Source organism: Elephantulus edwardii, unplaced genomic scaffold (genome assembly GCF_000299155.1).
Source record: "Elephantulus edwardii isolate Elephantulus edwardi_28Jun2011 unplaced genomic scaffold, EleEdw1.0 scaffold00266, whole genome shotgun sequence".
Classification (NCBI taxonomy): Eukaryota; Metazoa; Chordata; class Mammalia; order Macroscelidea; family Macroscelididae; genus Elephantulus; species Elephantulus edwardii.
This window is the reverse complement of record NW_006400016.1, coordinates 3,189,794-3,214,193: the sequence shown is the minus strand read 5'-3', so window position 1 is coordinate 3,214,193 and position 24,400 is coordinate 3,189,794. Positions and strand designations below refer to the sequence as shown.

The window sequence follows — 24,400 nt, the reverse complement described above, 5'->3', positions numbered from 1 at the left end:
ATGCTTGGACAGGTAGAGGGATAGCTAAAGAGAAGACCCTCAACCAGGTGGATTTTTTTTTCTATAATTATATTTTATTAATTTTCATAAACATTTACAGAGATTTTGGGCTTCCACTCATTCATTGTTGCACTATTCTCTCTACCCTCCTCCCAGTTTGTTCTTGTCCAAATGCCACAGTGCTTGTCAAAGCCAGTTCTGATTAATCTTCTTTGTCAGTGTATCCTTTGCCATTCCCTATCACTCCTCCCTGAGAGAGACTTCACCCTGAGTCATAAGGAAAAGGGGACGGCGTATTCTCTTAGCTACTTCCTGCTGAAAAGGGACGCTGTGGGTTTCAGGGTGAAGATCTTCTCTCACTACTCTAAAGGGCCCCTTTGGCAGTAGGAAACACATAGACTATTATGGAGATTGATTTTGGAATTCAGATGCACTCTTATTGATTGTGCTTGGCTGTACATGTACATATCCTTCAAGATGTATCATGGGGGTGTTGCAACCTAGAAGACACAAATCTGACTAACAAGTTATAAGTACATGAGTCCAAAAATTATGGAAAAGTAAAAGAAAAGATTCTTTCATTGTTTTACAAACCCTCCCCCAGGTCCCCTCCACCATGCAGCCCTCGCTCTAGTCTCCTGTGATGACAGTAATACCCAGTTACATCTATCTTTTAGACGGTTCTCTCCCTCCTCTGCTTCAGTGCAGTATACATTATTGAACCCATCTTACTCAGTGTCTCCCTAACCCCAAGGACAGTCCCATTCTACAACAGTGGCATCATGTAATATTTGTCCTTTTGTGACTGGGATATTTCACTCAGCATAATGTTCTCCAGAGTCAACCATTTTGAATAATATTGCATGAGTTCCTTGTTTTTTAATGCAGCATAGTATTCCATTGTGCGAATATACCACAGCTTCTCTAGCCATTCGTTTGTTGATGGGCACTTAGGTTGTTTCCAACTCCTTGCTATTGTGAACAAAGCTGCAATGAACATGGGTGTGCATATATCTGCTTGGATGTCAGCTATGGTCTCTTCAGGGTATATTCCCAGTAGTGGAATTGCTGGGTCAAATGGTATCTCTATTTGCAACTTTTTGAGAAAGCGCCATACTGCTTTCCACAGGGGTTGCACCATTTTACACTCCCACCAACAGTGAATCAGGGTTCCAGTTTCTCCACAACCTCGCCAGCATTTGTTGCTTGCTGTTCTGTTAAATTTTGCTATTTTGACTGGGGTGAAATGATATCTCATAGTTGTTTTAATTTGCATCTCTCTTAGGGCTAGGGATTTTGAGCATTTCTTCATGTGTTTGTTAGCCATCTGAATGTCGTCTTCGGTGAAGTGCCTGTTCATATCCTGTGCCCATTTTTCTATTGGATTATTTACCTTTATCTTGTTGTGGTGCAACCAGGTGGATTGACAAAGACTGCAGCAATGGGTTCAAATGTGTCAGAAGAATGTGAAAATAGGACATGTTGTTCATAGGGTTGCTATGAGTCATATTAGACCTGATGGCACCAAATAACAACAATCCATACTAAAGGCTGTAGTTGTTTGTTATTTAAGGCTGTGGTCTTTGAGTTTCATCAGTAAGTGTTTCAAATAATCTTCAAGTTAATCAAGCAGAAGGTTGTGTCATCTGGATGTCAGATTAGTCTTCCTCCAAATCTGGTGCCATCCATATTCTCCTGTCAGCTACTTGCTCAGCACACAGATTGAATAAGTAAATAGAGTACAAGGAAGGACACAACCCTGACACACATGTTTCCTGACTTTAAACCACACAGGATCCCCTTGTTCTGTTTGATTAACTGTCTCTTGGCTTATGTGCAGGTTTTGTGGGAGTACAATTAAGAATTCTGGAATTCTCAAATTAATAATAATAATTTTAAAGTCATCTGTAAAAAAAATTCTGGAATTCTCATATATTAGGAAATGTTATCCATGATTTTTTATGAGCCGTAAAATCAGAGATCTTTCCTCAAGCCCACACTCTCCCCTTCATGTGTCATTGGACAAATTCAGGTGATGTGTGAACTTAGGTTTCTGGGCTGACTACTCTCTAACTGAAGTGTAGCATCACCCTCCATTATGACCAACGTTGTTGTTAGGTGCCAGTGAGTTGACTATGACTCACAGTGACCCTATGAGGCTATAAATCATACAATATTAGCAGATTCTGTGATCTTTCCCACCAAATAAGAATCACAGCTGTTCTCAGATCACATCCTTGGTACAGATATTTGGGAATACCATTTTGTTCATTGCTACTTCTTCACGATAGTAAAATATTGGATCAACTGCAAGATCTTGTTATATAATGGATTTTAAAAGTACATCATATAATCATTTATCAATAATTTTTTTTGCTTTCCACATTCTATTTATTATTATTATTAATTTAATGAAAATTTACAGAGACTTTGGGTTTCCATTCATTCACTGTTGCACTTTTCTCCCTGCCCACCCCTCCCCCAAGTACACTCTTTTCTTTGAAAAGTTAAAAGGAAAATTCTTTCATTGTTTTACAATCCCTCCCCCCAGGTCCACTCCACTATGCAGCCTTTGCTCTGGACTCCTGTCATGACAATAATATCTAATCACATATCCATTTTAAGCAGTTTTCCCCCTCATCTGTTTCAATGCAGTATACATTACTGAACCCATCTTTCTCAGTCTCTCCCCAAACCCGAAGTCAGTCCTGTTTTACAACAGTGGCACCATGTAGTAATGGTCCTTTTGTGACTGAGATATCTCACCCAGCATAATGTCCTCCAGGGTCACCATTTTTAATAATAAATATTTCATGAGTTCCTTGTTTTACAATGCAGCGTAGTATTCTATTGTGAGAATATACCATAGCTTCTCTATCCATTCATTTGTTGATGGGCACTTAGGTTGTTTCCAATTCCTTGCTATTGTGAGCAAAGCCATGATAAACATGGGTGTGCATATATCTGCTTGGATGTCAGTTATGGTCTCTTTGGGGTATATTCCCAGTAGTGGAATTGCTGGGTCAAATGATATCTCTGTTTGCAACTTTCTGAGAAAGCGCCACACCACCTTCCACAGTGGTTGCACCATTTTACACTCCCACCAACAGTGAATATGGGTTCCAGTTTCTACACAACCTTGCCAGCATTTGTTGCTTGCTGTTCTGTTAAATTTTGCTATTCTTACTGGTGTGAGATGGTATCTCATAGTTGTTTTGAATAATTTTTTAAAATATATTTTGTTAAATATTACCATATCCTAGTTTTGTCTGCTTCCTATGAATTTATCTCATTCATTTAAAAATATGATTCTGAGAAAGGCTTCACCAGCTTCCAAAGAGCACAAAAAAGGGTTAAGAACCTTTGAAACAAATGCTTGCTGGCTGCTTTAATGAATGAATGGATGGGCAGGTATTTAGCTCTCTCTCACTGCCAAGCCTTGACATTTGCTGTTCCCCCTTCTGGCAACTGTCACACCCTTTACATTCATCTGCTCAGACAACTCCTCCTGTGAAAAGCCCTTCATGACACCTGTGTCTCAGGCTGGGTCAGTTGATTGTCTGGGTATCTCCACCGCAGTGCTGACCTCTCTATTTGTGCCTCTCGCACCACCATGTGCACTCTGTTCTGTCACAGTCTGGCTCCCCAGCGGACTGACTGGTGTCACGGCTATGTCCCCAACCTTGCTCTGTACAAGGCTTGAGCCCGAGCATTGCTCTGTGAACTTGTACTTTAACTAAATGGTAGATCGCTGAAGTCAGGGCCCCTCATCTCTTTGCTTCAGTGTCTCTGGTCCTACCTACCTCAAAGGAAACTTCCACCTCTTCTTCAGCTTCCACGTTCTCCTCTGTCTCCTCCAGGTGGCAGCTCTGGAAATGGTATTAGGGATATGGTGAACAAAGGAGCTATCTCAGTCCACCTTTGGTCAGTGGACATCAGCTCTGAGGAGAAGGGAATCTGGCCTGGGTGGACAGGGTCTCACCTTTGCCATAATGTCAGCATACGCCATATACAGGTAATCTTCATCCAGTTTGCTGAGGAAGTAAGCACCAGGACAGTCAAGATCTCCATCTTCTAACAACTGCTGGTGTTCCTTTGGTGAGTTATCCCTCCACTTCCTGATTGTGTGGATCAGGTGGGTAAAATGCCTGGTCCATTGCCAGGGAGGGCATGTGAGGAAGGCCTCATCAATAGCATTTTCTATCTGCTTGGTCACATTAACAGTCAAGAGATGGTTGTGTACACTGGAGGTTTTGCTGGGGCTGCTAATAAAGGTGTTCTCTTTGTACTTTGTTGTTGAAATGGTGTAATGGACTATTCTGGAGTGCCTAGGAAGATGCTTTATGATATTTTTATATATGTAATATACATTATATATAATAATATAAAATTATATAATACATAACTTGGTGATTTGAGGACCAGCTTTTATGAAGCAAGTTGGTTTTCTGTTCTACCATTTGTACATTGTCATATGACATTAATTATACCACCAACGTTGTGACCATGCACTTCCCACTTCTTCCCTGTGAATCTAGTTTCCATTTATCCTCCTACACTGTCCTACTTTCTGAGCTTTTTATCCCTGGTGATTCAGATCCACCAGTGACTCTGAAGGAGAAAGTTGGGCAGTCTTCTCCTGTGCAATTTCACGTCAGAAAACCCACTGGAGGGATCAGCTCAAAGTTGACAGTAATGCGTTTGAGTTTCAGTTTTGGAATGCTTATTGAAAGAGCCCTGGCTGAAATCTGAAAGGTCAGTAGTTCAAACCTATCAGCTTTGCTAAGGGAGAAAAATGGGTGAAACCTGACGGAGGGTTGTTGGGAGTAAGAGTGACACAATAGCAATATCTGAGTAACACCTACTGAGTGGAGTATGCACCTTATGTTAATACCCTATTCTAAGTGTTTAACATATATTAACAAATTAATCATCATAATCCTCTTTGCTGACAAATCTAAATCGATTTGTACCTGATCCTCCACTGGGCTTCAGCTTTAAATCACACAGGAGGAAACTGCCTATCTTTTCTCTCCCATAGAGCTGTTACGAAGCCTTTGAGTCAGCAGCCCCGCTCTATGGACTCAACCACAAGAGCTCCCTACTAATCCTATTGTTGTGTTGGAACCAACCCATAGCTGACCCTCCAGTAGGTTTTCAGAGGTAGTAAATCACATGAGAGGAGACTGCCCATCCTTCTCCCATGGAACAGCTGGTGGATTTGAACTGTGTGTTTTGGATTGCAGTGTAGCTTACTAGACCCCTTTTACAGATGAGGAAACTAAGGAGCAGAGTCTTCTTGGCCAAGATCACATTACTTGTGAGAAGGGATTCACACCTGGATAATTCCAGTCAGTGCTTTCAACCACTAGAATATGTTCTCTTACAGAGGATGGAAAGTAAAACACTCACCTTTCAGAAGTCCACTAGGGAGAACTTTCCCTCTCAATAAAAATATTTTGGTGTTGTGTAAACCCACTGCTGTTGAGTTGATTCTGGCTCATAGAGATCTTATAAGACAGAGTATAACAGCCCCCGAGGGTTTCCAAGGCTGTGAGTCTCTACAGGAGCAGACTGCCTCATCTCTTTCCTGTGGTTCAGCATATGGGTCCAAATCACAAACCCTCTAGTTAGCAACCCAAAGCTTAATCCACACCTGCACTTCCAAGGACCCTTAAGAACTAAACCCACTGCCATCAAGTTGACTGACCCTGACTCATGAGACCCCTCCATGGGGTTCCCCAGGCCATATATTTTTATGAGAGCAGACAGACTTCTTTTTCTCATGGAGCAGCTGGTGGTTCCAAGCCAAGGACCCTTCAGTTAGCAGCCCAACACGTAACCCTCTATACCACCCAGGCTCCATAGGGCTCCTTGGAAAGGAACAAAGAAAAAGCCTTTTCCTGTCTTTCTGTCTGGCAGGTGGGTATGAGACTTGGAAGTACAGCATCCACCTTGGGGTGAGGAGGCAACACCCATTAAGACAAAAGCTAAGAAGGGTATAACAGAAAGCTAGAAGGAGTTTGTGTCTTTGCCAGTGTTGTACCATTGCACTGGCTCTAAGCTACGTCCTAACTCCATGCTATGTGAGCGGGGGAGGGGGAAATTCCTGTGCCTCAATTTCTTCATCCACAAGAATGTGCCAAAAGCCCATAAACATAGAAAAATCTATTGTACATTCACACAATGGCAATTTATACAGCAATGAACAACAATGAACTCGTAAAACATTACACAACATGGGGGAGCCTGGAGGACATTATAGTGAGTGAAATTCTCTGTCACAAAAGAACAAATACTGCATAACACTGCTGTTGTAAAACGGGGCAGCTGGGGTGAGGGTGTTGGCGAGAGAATGGGAGAAGAGTGGATAGATAATGAACACTGCAGTAGAACTGATGAAGGGAAGAACTGCCCAAAAGGAATATATGATTATATGTATGACAACAATCTGGAACAAGGGATGCATTGCAGGGTGGGTTAGATGAAGGGAGGGGGGAAGAAAATGTGCAACAATGAATAAAAAATATCAATGCTATGAGGAAAAAAATGAGCTAATAATAATAATACCTATTTCACACTGTGGATATGGAATGACTACATCTATGTCAAGTGCTTAGCATGGTGCCTGACACATAGGAATCACCTGATAAATGTCTGTGATTACTATCAAAAGGAGCATCCTATCACACTATTCTTTATTCCCAAGACCATCGCTAGCTCATATGGTGGTCCTGGGAAGCCTTTTTGTGGATTAGATAAAAGGCTCCCCTTCCTCAGATGCATCTGTTGGAAACAGTGTTATAATACACTGAGCAGGACACTTGCTGTCAGGAAATCCTGAAGTGAACGCACACCAACAGGGATGGGACCCTCCCACAAGGCCCCTGGCATAGTGTACATGGCCGGCATCATGCCTGTCCCTGCCTGTAAATGTGATGAAAAGATCAGCTGTGGGGCTTCCCCTGGACACAAATGGTTTTTCCTGAGGCACAAGGAGATTGCCGTGAATGTGTGTGTGTGTGTGGCTGTATGTGTGTGTCTGTGTGTAGTGTCTCAAGAAGGACCCCGGGGACATCTCTGATGCCAAGGGCAAGGTCTTTACCTCTTTTCAGTCAAAGCCGTTCTGCTGAAGTGGAGGACCAATTGGTGCAGGGGATCTGGCTTCTTTTCCTCCTCCTCTTCTTCCTCTTCCTCTTGCTCCCCAGCTTTCTGGGGGTGGAGGTAGTTCATGTGGGAGGGTTTCTGGAGATGCTTTCATTTACCCTTCTCTATCCCACTGGGCTGAGTGTTTTTTTTCTCCATCCTGCCCCCTCCCTTGCTTGGGCCCCACCCGGAGCTATGCCCCATTTCACAAGACCTCGATGTGATGGTCCCCTGTTTGTTGGTAGCTAACAACGACAACGACGTGAGGGGAGCCATCCGGTGATGAGGACAGCCTAGTCCAAAACAGGGCCCAGCCCTCCCCCAGCCCCAGCGCAGGCTCCAGCTCACTGAAAGGTCGTCTATCATGCGGTCCTCAAAGCTGTGATCCTCAGTCAGGATCCACGCGGCCTTATAACTCTCCAGGAACATGTTGCATGCTCGGTGCCTGCAGCGGAAGGTCACTGAGGGGTACCGCTCCAGGCCCTCTCATGTATCTACCTCCCTTAGCAAGGCCCCAAGACCCCAGTGCGCTGGCACTCCCTCCTTCCACCTCCATGCCACCCTTTCTCCACCACTCCGGCTGGCTCCTCTCCGCCCCAGGCGCCTTACGTGGGCAGGTTGTACAGGGGAGTCATGCGGAAACAGGCTACCACGGCCCGCCGGCGTTGCTTGGACAGGAGCTTGTGCCACACGGCCTTCTTGGATTTGTAAGGATGCTCCGTCTAGGGGGGCGGGCATTCTGTCAGGTCCCTCGACCCTGTCCTTGGTCTGAGTCTCATTCCCACCCTCCGGTGAAACCGTCCATCTGTACCCAGGTCCAAACCCAGGTTCTACTTACAGAACCAAAGGGTTCCATTGGTTCAATTAGCTGTAAGGGTCTACCCTACACTCCACCTCCAGGCTGGAGGTACAATCGCCCCTGTCACAAGTTCAAGGTGTTACTCTGGGCCCCGCCCCCACCCATTTTCAGGTTTGACTTAAGGTTCCACCCAGGCCCTATCTGCAAACCCAAGTCCCATCCCTCTGACCCAACCCATAGGACCCAAAGTCCCAAGGTCCATTCCTTCACCCAGGACTGGCCCCGAGAGTCAAGTCGCCCCCATGCCAGCTTGGACCACTCCACATTATGAATCCTCTAGCTCCACCCACCTGCTCCAGATGGTAGAGCACTGCGGACACTTCCTGGACTCTACGCACGATTTTCTCTGGGTCATCCGTGTCCTCCTCTCGGCCCGGGACACCCCGGTACAGAGCCATCTGCCAGCGTAGAGAAGGGGAGCCTTCCACCTGCAAGGAGGAAGAACAGACGGTGTGGAGTGCCTCCTCTGTCAGGTCCCTCTTTTGGGGCTCCTCTGAGGGGACAACCCCCTACAAAAGTAGCTTGTCCATCTACCTCTCAGCATTATGGAGTTTTCCCTGGACAGTGCACATTAAGGTGCTTCTTTGGATGTCTGGTACATGGTAAGTGCTCACACACTGGTGGCTGTTATTATTTCAGCAATCCCCTTTCTGCTGCAGGCAAAAGACATACCTTTCCCTGAAGGTGAAGATTGTTGTGCAGATACTCCCGGACCTCCTCATCAGTGTCTTTCTAGGGAGATATAACCAGGCTGGGTCACTCTGGGGGACCAGAAGCCCTCCTTGACCCATAACCCTTCCCTTCTAGCCCACCACCCAGGGCCTAGAGGGAGGTTTGTGCAGAGAGGGTCTGAGAGAAACTGACAGTTGAACGTTCAGATAGGCATCCTAGAAGGGGCTGGAGGAGCTGGGAGGCACTTTGAAGAGACAGAGAATTTGAGGGGTTCTTGCAGGTGTGGGAAGGGGTGGAAGGTAATAGGATGATCCCATCAAAGGTCAAATAAGATGAAAGAGGGGATTATCAAGGTCAGTATAGGTGTGAAAGTGGGTGGGAGATGAGTAGGAAGATTTTGAAGATGAAAAGAGTTATAAGGGAGCTGGCAAGGTCAGTCCAGGATACCAGAAGATCAAGGTCAACCATGCGACTGGTGAGCGCTACAGAGATGCCAAAGGAGGGACCAGAATGTGAGTTCTTTAGGGTCTTAAGAAAGGGGTCCTCAAGTATTGAGGTGTGTGTGGGGGTGAGTGGAACCCTGGAGGGTTCTTGGGGGTCCTGGGGGACTCAACTAGAAGGAGCTTGAGCAAATGAGGGAAAAGGCGTTTGGAATCCTGGGAAAGAGGTTCCTGGGGAAACCTAAATTGTTAGTGGTCTTCAGGGCCCAGGGAAGTTAGTAGGTAGTAAGGATAAGTGAGAACAGTAGGTGGTAACGCCCTGGAGGAGCAGACTCTAGGAATCTAGGGATAAACTTTGGAAAGCTCTCCTTAGAGTCCCAAAGCGGAAAAGATGTATGTAGGTGGGAGTTTTTGCTGATACAGCAGTAAGTGGGATTCTGGGAGACCTCCTGGGGATCCCACAGGGATCTTAAGAGGGATCTAGAGGAGGGGTCAATTGATTGCTAGGACATCTGAGAGATCTAGGAGGTTTCTCATGGTAACTCGGAAGAAATCATTAGGGTCCTGGGGGGCTAATTGGAGACACAGGGATCCAGTAAGTCAGTGGTTAGGATGGTCAATAAGGTCTTAGGCTAAAGCTGAGTTCCAGTAGGCCATGGAAGGGCCAATGGGCTCATTAGAGGCTTTGGTGGGTCTCAAAGGGATTTTGAGGTCCCAGTAGCAGGCTCAGTGGTACCTTGAGGCGGGATTTTTAGGGCCTTGGTAGGTTGGGCATAGTCTGGGGAGAATGGCATGGGGAGAAAAGTGGCAGTGGAAATATTGAAAGCTCAGGGCGGTACTAGGAATAAGGTCGTCGGGTCGTAGGGAATGTAGTGGGTCCTACAGTATGCAGTAGGATCTAAGGGTCTTAGTGGCATTTCTGGTGTCACAGTGGAGTCTGAGTTAGGGTTCCTAGATCTTAGGGATCTTGAAGTGATGTCAGTGGGGTCAATATTTTAGTTGTAAGCTCCAGACATCACTGTTTAGGGGAGGACTCTGCAGGGCCCAAGGGAAGGTCCTAGGCTCTCAGGGGACTCAGTGAGGTCCTGGGGACTCAGAAGGATCCCATGGGTCTAGACAAGCACCAGGGCGTAGCGGGTCTTGGCCAATGTGATGAGTTCCTGGTCTGTGGGTGCACACATGTTTAGGCCAATGGGCAGCATCTTCTTAAGTGTGGCTACAATCAGTGACGTCTGCACCGAGTACCGATCTCCCCGTCGCTTCTTCTTGGTGCGTTCCTGGTCTGAGCCACCTGACTGTAGGGACACAAAGCTCAGTGGGAGCCTGGGTGCCAGCCCAGCCCCCTGCCTCAGCTCGACCCCATGCCTAAGCCCAGCCCCAGGCCCCAAAATACAGCCTGGATACTAGGCACCATTTCCCCTCCAAGTCCACCTCATTTTCTACCCCATACCTGTCTGACTGTCACCTTAGACCTTAATTCCTGACCCTATACCCTCCCTGGTTCAAGGTCCTATCCCAGAATCCCAACTTCTATCTCCAACCTTTTGATGAGACTTCTGTGTCCTCTGGACCTATTTCCACTGCTGGCAACCCTCTCCCAGAATCTCCCAAGGAAGTCCAGTATGCTTCCTCCCATCCCCTACAACATGCACTCACACACACTTCATATCCCAAGACTAAGATAATGATGCAGAATCATAGAGTCACAAGAAACAAGAGATGTGGGAAGAAAACAAGACATAATGAGAAGTGGACAAGGAGATGGAGATAGAAGATGCAAGAGAGATCCAGAAAGACCTAGAGGTGGACACACATGCCCATAGGCCCAGAGCTGTGCTCCAGATCCTTGGTGCCCCCCGAGTCATGCTAGTGAGAGGAAGCCCCCAGTGCCAAGCTTTGGCCAGAGCCACATCCACATCCACACGGGCTCACAGATCAAGCATGGGCCGCATGCAGTATCTCAGAGTCCTCGTGGAGCCTTGGAGCTCAAGGCCACTGGCAGATGCTGGCAGAGGCTCAAATGGGTATGAAATGGGCCAACACAGGTAATTCCCACCAGAGCCAGGATTCTAACCCAAGTCGGTCTGATTCTCAAGACAAAGCCATCCTCTGCATGGCAAGAGTGCTGCCTCCCTGTCATGCACGTTCCTACCCACCCACATCCAACTGGACCCTGGCCCAGGATGCTTCCGCAAAGCTGAGATTTTTTTTTTAACAAGAGTTTTTAAAAAAAAAGTCCAGTTGCCAAAAGCTGAGAGTTGGGAGGGGAATGGCTGGGGAAGGCGAAGGGATGGATGTGGGGGTGTCAGGGTGGGGTAGGAGCCAAGGACAATGGGTGGGGGATAGGGTGGGCTGTTTGGGGGGGGATGCTGAGTCTGGGGAAAGGAGAAAAGGAGCCAAGAGCCATGCCGAAGTTTCCAGATGTGGGGCTGACCTGTACATCTCCTGCCTGCTTCACCGGATTGCAAACAGAGATAAGAATTACCCCAGCCCCTCAAAGAACCCCAAACCCAACTCCAAGCTGTTGCACCCAAGTCCCCTGCCAAATCCCCACCACTGCATCCCCTGGCTGGGCAATTTCCAGACCTGGAGGGGAGGAGGGGCTGTTCTTTTAGACCTGAGGAGGGAAATTCTGAGAAGGACAGGGGATGGAAAGAACAGCGGGAAATGGAGTAACAAAGGGAAGGTGCGGAAAGAAGCAGGAGAGGGCAGAGGAGGCTACAGGGAAGGAGGAGTGAGCAGGAAAGGGAAGGGGGAAGGGGGAGAAAAAGGGAGATGGGTGATAGAAGATGAGAAGGGAGAGGTGGGGGATGTGGGGAAGGGGAGAAAAGATGAGGAGGAGGAAGAAGAAAGATGAGGAAGGCGATGGAGAGGAGGGTGATGGGAAGAAGACACAGGGAAGGAGGAAAATAGGGGAAGGAAGACAGCATGGGAGGACGGAGGAGGGGCTGCTCTAAGGGCTGCGGGGAATGTGAGGAGAACAGGGCTGGCTGGGAGAGGGAGGAGCTGAGAGGAAGCCCTGGAGGGTTCTCCCACCTGCCCTGCCAAGTCCTCCTCCCAGCACAACACACCCACCTTGGCCATCTTGCTCTTGTTGTCCGCAGTCAAAAATGACATGTTATTGATCTCATTCTGGACCACAAAGTTCTGCTCCTCACGCTTAAAATTCTGGTGGGGGAGGAAGGACTGGGGTCAGGTAGGGTGTGGTGGGGACATCTGTAGGAAGTAGTTTCTTGAGTTGTGGAGAGAAGGGGAAATGAGAGCCTGACTCACGTGAGACTTGGACCAGTAGATGAAGATTTCGCCCACCATCCTGAACAGCTCCTCTGCATTGGGATTGGGCTCTGTCAGCCATTGTGCCCTGGACAGTAGGGGGATGGAGTCTTGTGAGGGCTTAAAAGTGGGGAAACCCAGAGGAGGAGGCCACATGGAGAGATCTCAAAGGAGGGGTGTCAGGACAGCCAGGAGACACCCAATAGGAATAGTGTTTTCTAGAATCATCTAGTTATTCGAATAAACATTTAGCATTTTCAAATAGCCATTCCTTTGTTTTTCCTCTTTTTTTAAAAAAAACAAAACTCTAACATACATAGTAAAAAAGGGTCCACTCATTAAGTGATCACAAAACGAACACACATATATAACCATCACCTGAGCCAAGAAATGGAACAGCTCCAAGACCCAGATAGCTTCTTCTTGCCTCCTGAACTTCTAGAAGCCTAAGTTATCTAGGTCTTTTCTTGAACTTCCAATAAACAGAACAGTGTACTTTAGTTATTAATATTGCCATTTTCTTGGTTTCTTTCCTTTAATATCTCAATGTTTTATGAGACTCATCCATGTTATTCTTGTTGCAACAGTTCATTCACTTTTGTTGATGAGTTGTTGTTGTTACGTGCTGGTAAGTCAACTGCAACTCATAGCAACGCTGACTCTGCACAACAGCCCTGGACCCTGCCCCATCCTGAGCCAATCATACTGTCCCTGACACCTCAGCCCCCATTACCCCAACTACTGTGTCAATCCATCTCATCCATGGCCTTCCTCTCCTGCATCTTCCTTCCACCCTTTTAAGTATGACATCCTTCTCCAAGGGTTGGTCCCTCCTGGCAACATGCCCAAAATATGTGAGGTGGAGCTTCAAAATTCTTGCCTCCAGGGAGCAGCCTGGATTTCACCTTCACCAGGATAGACCTGTTTGTTTTCTTGGCAGTCCATGGTATGTTCAATACTCTTCTCCAGCACCACAACTCAAAGGATCAATTCTTTTGTCATCTTTGGTCACTGTCCAGCTCTCTGATGCTTAGCAAGTAAGTGTGAAGACCATGACCTGGATCAGGTGCACTGACATCATTGGTCTACAGCACTCTGGAGAGATACCTGACAGCAGATTTTCCTAAAGCAATTTATCTTTTGATTTCCTGACTACTGGTACCAAGAGTTTTGATCGTGGACCTGAGCAAGCTGAAATGGTTAACATTTCAATTTCTTCTCCATTTATCACAGTGCTGCCAAGTGACCCAATGGGGAGAATCTTTGCTTTTTTGTTTTCTGGATGAGCTTCAATCCATATTGGAGAATGCAGTCTTTGACCTTCCTCAGCAAATGCTTCAGTTCCTCCTCCGTTTCAGCAAGTAAGGTGTGTCATCTCCATAATGCAGGTTGTTGATGAGTCTTCCTCCAATCCTGCCACATTCCTCCTCATAAAGTCCAGCCTCCTGAATGATGTGTTTTGCATATAGATTGAGAAGGCATGGGACAGGATGCAACCCTGATGCACTCCTTTCCTGATTCTGAACCATGCAGTGTTTCCCTCTTCTGTTCATTGGATGAACATATTCAGATGAATATTTTATTATTTAATTGATCAATCAATTTTGTTTGCATAACTACCTAAAAGTGGAATTTTATTCTCTTTCCATGTGAATACTGAAATAGTGACAAAGGTAATCAGAGTAAGAGAACTAAGCTAGCATATCTCATTTTAACAAAATAAAATATACAAACTAGAATGTGCAATGGGTTAGCTACTAAAAAATTCAAATGAGATCTTGAAGAATATAGGAACAATCACAGTGTAACAGAGATGAGCTGACATGTTATTAACCTGTTTAAGCATTCTTGGTACTTCACTGCTTGGCCACTAGCTGAATCTTGACATGGTGGAAGACTTTAGATATAGGACAGCATCAAATTGACTTAGAACCATGCACATGAACCAAAATGCAGGCAAACACTAAACACTGCTGAAAGCATCCACCCCAGGAAGGACTTTACCTTCCAGAAGCTCCAGGCTAGCACCACCGCCAGTGCTCACATGACTAACTTTATCCTCCGTGTTCCATTTGGCACAGCAAGTGGCAGTGTCTCCACCACCTATAATGGTGATGCAGCCCCTAGAAGTGGCTTTTACAACCTCATCCCTGAGAGCTTTGGTTCCCTGGGCAAAAGCTTCCCATTCAAATACTCCTACAGGTCCATTCCACACAATCTGCTTAGCACAAGCAACAGCTTCAGCATACTTTTTGCTACTCTCAGAACCACACAGTCCAAGCCCATCCAATCAGCAGGTATACCAGAGGACACAGTGGCTTGACCGGTTTTGGCATTCTCATCAAACTTGTCAGCAGTGACAAAATCAACAGGCAAGGTAATCTTTACACCATTTTTCTCAGCTTTGGACATCAGATCTTTGACAATCTTGGCTCCCTCTTCATCAAACAGAGAAGTGCCAATCTCCATACTACTGAGCACTTTAAGGAAGGTAAAAGCCATTCCCCCGCCAATAATCATCTCGTTGACTTTGTCCAGCATATTATTGATCAGTTGGATCTTGTCTGCAACTTTAGCTCTGTCCAAGATGGCCAGGAAAGGTCGCTCTGGGTTCTCCAAGGCCTTGGCAAAGTAATCCAGCTCTTTCTTCATCAAGAAACCACCAGCCTTCTGTGGCAGATTCACTCCCACCATGGAACTGTGGGCTCGGTGAGCAGTGCCAAAAGCATCATTTACATAGACATCGCCTAGTTTAGACAGTGAAGCCTGTAAGGCTTCTATTTCAGCTGGCTTGGCTTTAACCTTATTCCCAGAAGCATCTTTTCTCTTCCCCTCTTCTTCCACATGAAAGCGAAGATTCTCCAGCAGGATGACAGAACCAACAGCTGGGTCAGCACAGGCTTTCTCCACTTCTGGGCCAACACAGTCCTTCAAGAACAAAACATCCTTGCCCAGCAAAGATCTAAGTTCTACACCAACTGGTTCTAAGGAGTATTTGTCAGGCATGGGGACACCATCCGGCCTGCCCAGGTGGCTCATAAGAACAAGAGACTTGGCTCCACTGTCCAAACAAAATTTGTGCTTGGGATGGCAGCTTTGATCCTCTGGTTGTTGGTTATCTGGTTGTTCTTCATAGGAACATTAAAGTCCACTCTCATGACTACTCGCTTCCCTTTTATATCCAGTTTGTCCAGAGTTAGCTTGTTAGAAAGAGACATCTTGGATATGGATAGGAGGTGAGTGGCCCTGGGCTAACAAAGCAGCAGCAACAGCGAAATCCAAAAGGCTCCTGTCGGATGAACATATTCTTATTTATGCTCTTTTAGCCCAGCCTTCCCTTTTCTAGAATGCTATCTGACAGCAATATCCACTCCATGTCCAGAAAGACAGATAACTTAACCCACTGCTGTCAAGCTGATCCTAACTTCTGGCAACTCTCCCTTGGGTTTCTAAGGCTAGGAATCTTTACAAGAGGAGATTGCTTTCTTTCTTCCTCAGTCTAGTGCCTGGACTTGAACCAACAAACTTTCTATTAGCAGCTCAACATGTAATTAACACACCACATTACCAGGGTTCCTTGTAGTATCTCATCAATAACAGAGGACATCCAGAAATAACATGAGTATGCGTCCATCTGAAAGAAGAGACTGATTAAATGAACTACCTCTACTTGCAAAGACATGGAAGAAGGATAGGCAGTCTCTTCCTGTGTGATTTACTGCCTCTAAAAACCCACTGAAGGGTCAGCTTCTGACTGACTCAATGGCACATAGCAACAACTTGCAGAAAATGCTGTACTGTCATCAAGAAAGAGGCAGTTCTATGTATCCTTTGGTGCTTTATTGGGAATATTTAAAAGCTACATGGAGCTCTGGTGGCTAGTGGTAAGGATCTGTGCTGTAATCCTGAAGGAACATGGTTCAAATGCAGCAGATGCTCCATGGCAGAAGGATAGGCACTCTCCCATGCAATTAACTGCCTCTGACAACCTGCTGGAGGGTCCGTGATGGGTCAGTTCTGACTTGAGGGTGCACAGCACCATCAGCTACTTTACAGCATTGTGTATTAGCACAGCACAAAGAAATGGCGCATTGTGCATGTCTGGCCCCAGAGAGCTAAGACAGAAGGACAGTTTCCTCTCACTGCATATCCAACTCTGTTTTGTTCAGCACTCACCCTTCTCCTGAGCAAATCCCAATGAGATCTTGATTAGTGTAAGCAACCATAGTGCAAGACTGGGCAGGGTTTCCTTCATTTCATGAGTGAGGTCACTGTGATCTGGAGTCAAATGGGCTTCACAACCAGCTTAAAATAAAACAGTGCTCTGCTGGTGCAGTGGTTAAGCACTCACATGATAACAAGGTCAGTGGTTGGAACCCCCCAATTTCTCCAAGGGACAGAGATGTGGCAGTCTGCTCCTGTGAAGATTCCAGCCTTGGAAACTCACAGGAAGTTCTCCTCTGCCTATAGGCTTGCCAAGAGTTGATGGGATGGAATGTGGCAAGGGAGATGAAACTTACCGTTGCTGGGCTAAGCCAGATCTATGCATGAATATTTATGCAGTGCTTCTGACTTGGGGAGCTCTGGTGGCCTAGTGGTTAAGGATTTGCACTACCAACCCAAAGGCAGGTGGTCTGAATTCACCAACTGCTCCTCTCATGTTCTTTCCAGCCTCTGAAAACCCGATGGATGAGATGGTTCCCACTCGATACCAATGAGTTGTTGTTTTCTGGTTGTAGGGAGATGTAGCAAGTGGTTGACTCCCATTGCTTGTTCACTTACTAACGACCTATGTTTCCAGGTGGAATCAGGCTGCCCTTAGCTGCTATCTTCCATTCTTCTCTGAATGGCTAAGGAGTGACCCTTGGACTGCGCTGCATAAACCACACACCCCTGTCCACAAACACAGTGGTGAGGGATACAATAAAGCTGGCACTACACACGGCACAGCCATCAGGGCAAGAATGTTGGAAGGATCAGGAGAAGAGAAGCACAAGGCAGCCACATTTTCCTCTGTGAATGAAGCAAAGCCAACAGGGACAGGAAGGCTGGACCTTCAGGATGGGTCAGGCAGGGACTTTAAGAAGTTCATAGCAAGTTAGGCAGACGTTTATAGGAACTTTCACAGGGAAACTGGAAGTTGGGCAGGGGCTGGGTACACGCTGACCTGTTGTTGTCCACGTAGCGGATGAGCAGAGGGTAGAGGGCGTACAGGTCCCGGCAGAGCACTGAGAACTCGTCCCGCACCAGGAGCTCGCCCTCCTCAGCCTCAGCCTTGGCTTCCAGGCGCAGTTGTTCCTCCTCTGCCACCACCTTGCCCGCCCGCTTACGCAGCCGCCCAATTGTGGGGATGAAGTGGGAGTGCAGGAGCTCAGGCCGGGCCCGACTCACAATGGGCTGGGCAAACACTGCAGGGCACAGGGCAAAGGCCACTACTGCTGGCCACCTCCAGCCTAGCACTTTCAGTTCCATCTACTGACCTCTAACACAGCCCCCCTGAACACACATTCCAACCCATGACCCAGCACCAGTCCTTCCACCCCATCCTAATCTAGCCTCTAACCTCTGACCTAAGTATTTGACTTTGAACCTCTAATCCTGACCTCTGGGATAGCCCCTGAACTCTGCTCTCAAACCATGACCACTGACCTAACCTATGGTCCAGTCCCCATTATCTGACCCCAGAGTGACACAAGTTTCAACCTCTAACTCCCAACAACTGGATCCTAACCTGATACCTTACCCTGCTCTATGACCTCTGACCTCAGTCTTTAACCTCTGACCAAGCCCATACCCAGACTCTGACCCCAGGCTTCTAATCTCAGTCTCTGATTTCTAATCCCAAGTCCTTCTCTCTAACTTGACCCTGACCCATACCCCAGTTCCATACACAAAACTTCTGCAGCAGAAATCCCAAACATTTTAAGATTTATTTCTTGACCTAAAATTCCAAATCAGGGCCCCTGATGCTTGACCTAGTGTGCTGATCACTGGCCTAAGGAATTATTCAGGTTTCTAAGCTTAGACCTTAATAGAAAATCCAGAAAACCCCAAAATCTATCTGGAGCTCCATGTGGCAGAAATTCTGACCTCTTGCCATGACACTTGACCTCTTGGTCCTGAACCCTGACACTTGAGTCCTGCCAACTCCCAGGAGACCATGGACCCTGTGTTCTCCCTCTCAGATTCTGTTTAAAGGACCTCAGCCCCCAGGGCAGTGGGCTAGAACCAGCGGCTCAGTGCCCAGACCCACCAGCAAGTCGCTTCATCCACGAGGCCTCGTCGATGCCCAGGTTGTTGACAATGATCCGCAAGATGTTTCCCAGCAGAGAGTTGAGGTGGTCGGAGGTGACAGCTGTGCAGGGTGGGGGCGCGCCAGCGGCCAGGGAGGGTGGAGGCGCCTCAGGCCCATACTCCCACCAGCGGGGCAGATAGCTGCACAGCATTGGCAGTGTGATCTCGATGACATGTGGCATCTCAGTGTATCGGGCCCCCGACACGGCCAGGCCCCCAATGTCTGCCATGAGCCGCTCCAGCACTGGAATGTCTGGGCACATCTCCTCCACGCTGTTGGGGAGCCCCAGGACTGGGGTGCAGGAAGAGCCTCAGGAAAGGCAATCCATCATCCTTATGACTCAGTGCTCCTGCACCCACAAGCACCCCAACAGCGCACCAAATCTCATCCTCGAACCCCACCTTCCAAATGAACTCCCTCTCCCAATCTTCACATTGAAGTTAAAAGGTTTCAAACCCCAAGACCCATGTACTTTCTAAAATCTCACCTAATCCCCAATCACCTATCGAAGCCCTGGAGATCTTCATTCTTGAATCTTCTCTATCCCAAACCTGCCTTCACCTGCTATGTTCTAAGCCCTAGAAGTAAGCCTTGACAACCTCTGACCTCAAATCACAGCTCTCTAAAGTTCACACCCCAATTCAGTCACCTGAAATATAAAACTCATCACCTGTATGTGTGTGCATGTGGTTTTTTATATGTACACTTTATACATAATATGTGTGTATATATATATCTATATATATATATCTTATTGTTGTTATGTGCTGTCAAGTTGCTTGTGACTCATAGCGAACCTACACACAACAGCCCTGAAACCTGCTCTATCCTGAGCCAACTTTACTGTCTCTGACACACCGACCTGCACTACCCTGTCACTGCATCAGTCCACCTCATGGTCTCCCTCTCTTCATCCTTCCACCCTTTCAAGCATGACGTCCTTCTCCAAGGATAGTCCCTCCTTGCAACATATACCCTTATATATAATATCTAATACATCAAATTCATTGCTATTGAGTTGGAAATTACTCATAGTCAACCCACCCAGAGATTTCTGAAGCTATAACTTGCACAGGAGTGATTGCTCATCTTTCTCCTGTGGAGTTGCTGGTGGATTTAAACTGCCAGACAGGCATTGCCTTCGGGTTGGCAGCACAACTCCCTATGTGCTATGTCACCAGAGCTTCCTATGTAATATAGAAACATATGTTACTCATTATAATAAACATTTATAATTACATATGTGGATCTCTGGGGGCATAATATGTAGAGTGCTGCACTGCTAAACAAAAAGTCAGCAGTTTGAATCTACCAGTCACTCTACAGGCAGTCTCTTTCTGTTAAAATGTAAAGGTTTAGCACTACAACAAGATAAAAGTAAACAACCCAATTGAAAAATGGGCACAGGATATGAACAGACACTTCATCAAGGAAGACATTCAGATGGCAAACAAACACATGAAGAAATGTTCAAAATCCCTAGCTCTAAGAGAGATGCAAATCAAAACAACTATGAGATACCATCTCACCCCAGTCAGAATAGCAAAATTTAAAAGAACAGCAAACAACAAATGCTGGTGAGATTGTGGAGAAACTGGAACCCTTATTCACTGTTGGTGGGAGTGTAAAATGGTGCAACCATTATGGAAGGCGGTATAGTGTTTTCTCAAAAAGTTGCAAATAGAAACACCATTCGACCCAGCAATTCCACTACTGGGAATATACCCCAAAGAAACCATAACTGACATCCAAGCAGATATATGCACACCCATGTTTATCGCGACTTTGTTCACAATAGCAAAGAGTTGGAAACAACCTAAGTGCCCATCAACAAACGAATGGATAAAGAAGTTGTGGTATGTTCACACACAATGGAATACTATGCAGCATTGAAAAAAACAAGGAACTCATGCAATATTATTCAAAATGGGTGACCCTGGAGGACATTATGGTGAGTGAAGTATCTCAGTCACAAAAGGACAAATACTGCATGGTGCCACTGTTGTAAAACAGGACTGACCTTGGGGTCGGGGAGAGACTGAGAAAGATGGGTTCAATAATGAATACTGCATTGAAACAAATGAAGGAGAGGAGTCCAGAATGAAGGCTGCATAGTGGAGTGGACTTGGGGGTAGGGATTGTATAAGAGTGAAAGAATTTTTCTTGTACTTTTCAAAGAGAAGAGTGAATCGGAGGGGAGGGGTGGGCAGGGAGAAAAGTGCAACAATGAATGAATGGAAATCTAGTCTCTGTAAACGTTCATTAAAATTAAGAAAAAAAATTTTTAAAAATAAAATTTTATGGCATTGTGGTTAAAAAAATGTAAAGGTTTAGAAATATGATGGAGGGTCACCATAACTCGAATGGACTTGACAGCAGTGGGGTAGGAGTGAGCATCTCTCTCTTTCTCTTTATATGTGTGTGTTGAGGGGGGTATATACATACATACATTATCAAACTATATTTTGGGGGATTCTGGTGGCTTAGTGGTAAGGGGGATGCTGCCAGCCCACGGCCTGTGATTCAAATCCATCAGCTGCTCTGTGAGAGGAAATGGGCAGTCTCCTGCTGTACGGATTTGGTTCCGACTGACAGTACATAACAACATCTATTCATCTGTAAGAGGGGCCGGACTGGACTCATGATGCCTCTGTGGCTGCAGAGCATAAACATATCTTCTAAGGATGGGTCTGAAATGCCAACTTCTTGGTTAATAGCTATGTGCTCAACCCTTTGCACTACCCAAGAACTCTGACTCCTTCATGTAACAGCCTTGAAATGCTTTCACACCACAAACCAAGAAACCCATAAACTGCAGGATCCTCTAATCCGGACCATCCCCAACTTGGTCCTTCAGTTCCTCACAGCCCAGCTTGGGCCACAACTTCCACAGAGTGGAGTTTCCCCTGACTCTGCTGGGCAACTGGAAAGCCCATCCCCTGCCAGTCCCCACACAACTTACTGGCCCGCTCCCGGGGAGACTTGGTGGTGTATACAGAGCAGGCATTATACTCGTTCAGCTGGGGCTCCAGGAAGGCCACCGGCATGGCCGCGGCCAGCCGGGCCAGGCATTCTCCGAGGGCAGGCCGCAGCCTGTAAGAGAAGGCTGAGCTTAGCTCCCAGAGGCAGGTCTGTCTCCGGTCCTGCAGCCTCTACAGAAGTGCCCCTCCGCCAGGGGCTTTTTGGGGCTAGAGCTGCCAAACACCAGTGCATGCGGGTTGGAATCAGAAAGAGGTTAATATTATAAACTGTCCTTCCCCAGGGCTTCCTGAGGACCCTCTTGCCCCGCTAATGACTTTGGCCTTTGGCACTGCCACGAGTCTCCTGGGTGCCCACTAGTGTACTCTGCCCCATGCCAGGGGAGGTCTGTACTTCAGCAGTAACCAGACTGAGATCCTGGCCAGTACTTAACTTGGCGCTCACCTGGCCCCCAGGGCTGGAGGCCCTCCCATGCCACAACTGGCTTTCCCCTGAGTGCCCCCATGTGGCCAACTTGGGGAATTGGGGAACAGCAGCTGCCACGGTTTGCGACACCCTTCACATCTTGTTTCCACCCCAGCCCAGGATTAGGACTTTCTCCTTACTTTTCCACATAAGTGCCCTTGGTGGTCCCCAGGGAGTAGATACTGCACAGAGTTCGGTAGCAAGAGACCTGGACGTCATCCACTGAAGGAGAGAAGGAGAGTCTGTGATGCCTTATCTGTTCCCTGCCTTGCGATTTACTGCCTCTGAAAACCCACTGCAAGGTCAGCACCCACCCATAACCCCCACCCCCGACCCCAGCTTTCCTCCCTGTGATAGGGCCAAACCAGGGGCTGTACAGCCATACTGCCACTTGCTAACTGAGTGGCTTAAGCAAGTATCAACTCACTATTGGCCCCTGTTTTCCAATCTGTAAAATAGGAATAATTACAGTACCTTCCTTAAAGGGAAGTGTTGTTGTTGTTATGTGCCATCAAGTCACTTGCAACTCATAGTGACCCTCTGTACAACAGCCCTGAAACCTGCTCTATCCTGTGCCAACTTGTCTCTGACACACCTATCCTCGTTATCCCAGTCACTGTATCAATCCATAACATCAATGGTCTACCTCTCTTTCTCTGTCCCTCTCCAAGGACCGGTCTCTCCTTAGAACATGCCCAAATTATGTCAGACAAAGCCTCAGAATCCTTGCCTCCAAGAAGCAGTCCGGTTTTACCCTCTCCAGGACAAACCTGTTTGTTCTCCTAGCAGTCCATGGTGTATTTAACACTTCTCTAGCACTACAGCTCAAAGGCATCAATTCTCTTTCTGTCATCCCTAATCACTGTCTAGCTCTCTGATGCATAGCACACAACTGTGAAGACTATGGCCTGGATCAGGTGCATCTTAGTCTCCAGATTGACGTCATTGCTGTTCAGTATTATGGAGAGGTCCCTGATAGCTGACTTTACCAAAGCAATTTGTCTCTTATTTCCTGGCTGCTGGTACCTGGAGTGTTGATTGTGGAGCCAAGCAAACTAAAGCTGTTAACAATCCCAATCTCTTCACCATGTATACATGAAAAGAAATTAGACCAGGGCACTCAATAATGGCTTCTTGTTCTTGTTGTTAGGGCCACCAAGTTGGCCTTAACTCAAGGTGATCCTCTGTATATCAGAACAAAGCCTCATTCAGTCCTGCTCCATGGGACAGTGTGCTGTTGTGGGCCCTAGGGTGTTCATTGGCTAAGTTTTTCATTTTCCATGGGATCAATAGCCAACATCACGATAGATGGAGAAATTACTTCCTTTTACAAAGATCCACAATTAACACTCAGTAGCAGCAGTCAAGAAATGAAAAGATATATTTCACTGGAAAAAATCTGCTGCCAATGTGTCTCTCAAAGTGTCAAAGAGCAATGATGTCAGTTTAAAGACTAAGATGCGGCGAGCTCTGGTGGCCTAGTGGCAAGAAGCTGCCCTGCAATCTCAGAGGCACACGGTTCAAATCCACTAGATGCTCTGCTGGAGAAGGAGGAACAATCTCCTTTTGTATCAGTCAGATTTGATTTGACAGTACACACAAAAAATAATGAAATAAAATTTAAAAAAATAAAGACTAAGATGCTCCTGACCCAGGTTATTATCGTCTTTTCAACTATTTACTTTGCATCTGAAAGTTGGACAAGGAATAAGGAAGATCAAAGAAGAAAATTTTATGGCTTTGAGTTGAGGTGTTGGAGATGAGTACTGAATATCTCAGGGACTACCAAAAGAACATACACATCTGTCTTGGAGGAAGTACAACCAGCGTGTTCCTTAGAGGCAAGGATGGCAAGACTTCATCTCATCTACTTTGGACATGTTGTCAGGCAGGGCCAGTTCTTGGAAAAAGACATCATGCTTGGAAAGGTGGAGGTTCAGAGAAAGATCCTCAACAAGACACAGTGCTTGTAACAACGATCTCAAGCATCTCAGAGAGGGTGAGGATGGAACAGGAGAGGGCAAGGTTCAGATCTGTTGTTCACCGGGTCACTATGGGTTCTGGTAGACATGACAGAACCTAACAACAATTTTTGCAAGTGGAGGGCCAGGACTTGCTTCCTACTGCATCAGTCTGGAAACTCCATGGAAACCTTTGCTTTGCGGGCGACTCGGCTGATTATACTGGAGGCTTTAAGTATCATGGCCACAGGCATGTCACACAGCAGACTCCCAGATAGGGAGTAGCAACAATGTAGTTGCTGCATTTCGC

General features: G+C 46.7%; 1 protein-coding gene and 1 pseudogene across 1 annotated transcript in view; both read right to left on the bottom strand.

The window, feature by feature from the left end:
• Positions 1-24,400, bottom strand: part of RYR1 (ryanodine receptor 1 (skeletal)) — a 199,386-nt gene that overhangs the window by 89,971 nt on the left and 85,015 nt on the right. Inside the window, exons 64-78 of the mRNA XM_006899740.1 lie at positions 22,270-22,351; positions 21,648-21,778; positions 18,644-18,976; positions 17,558-17,798; positions 12,391-12,478; positions 12,193-12,285; positions 11,552-11,566; positions 10,242-10,412; positions 8,678-8,737; positions 8,296-8,433; positions 7,756-7,868; positions 7,495-7,591; positions 7,106-7,212; positions 3,983-4,034; positions 3,804-3,869 (exon numbers count right to left, since the gene is read on the bottom strand). Coding sequence (XP_006899802.1) covers positions 3,804-3,869; positions 3,983-4,034; positions 7,106-7,212; positions 7,495-7,591; positions 7,756-7,868; positions 8,296-8,433; positions 8,678-8,737; positions 10,242-10,412; positions 11,552-11,566; positions 12,193-12,285; positions 12,391-12,478; positions 17,558-17,798; positions 18,644-18,976; positions 21,648-21,778; positions 22,270-22,351 — 1,787 coding nt within the window. The remainder of the gene's footprint in view (positions 1-3,803; positions 3,870-3,982; positions 4,035-7,105; positions 7,213-7,494; positions 7,592-7,755; positions 7,869-8,295; positions 8,434-8,677; positions 8,738-10,241; positions 10,413-11,551; positions 11,567-12,192; positions 12,286-12,390; positions 12,479-17,557; positions 17,799-18,643; positions 18,977-21,647; positions 21,779-22,269; positions 22,352-24,400) is intronic.
• LOC102875499 lies at positions 14,354-15,608 on the bottom strand (annotated as a pseudogene).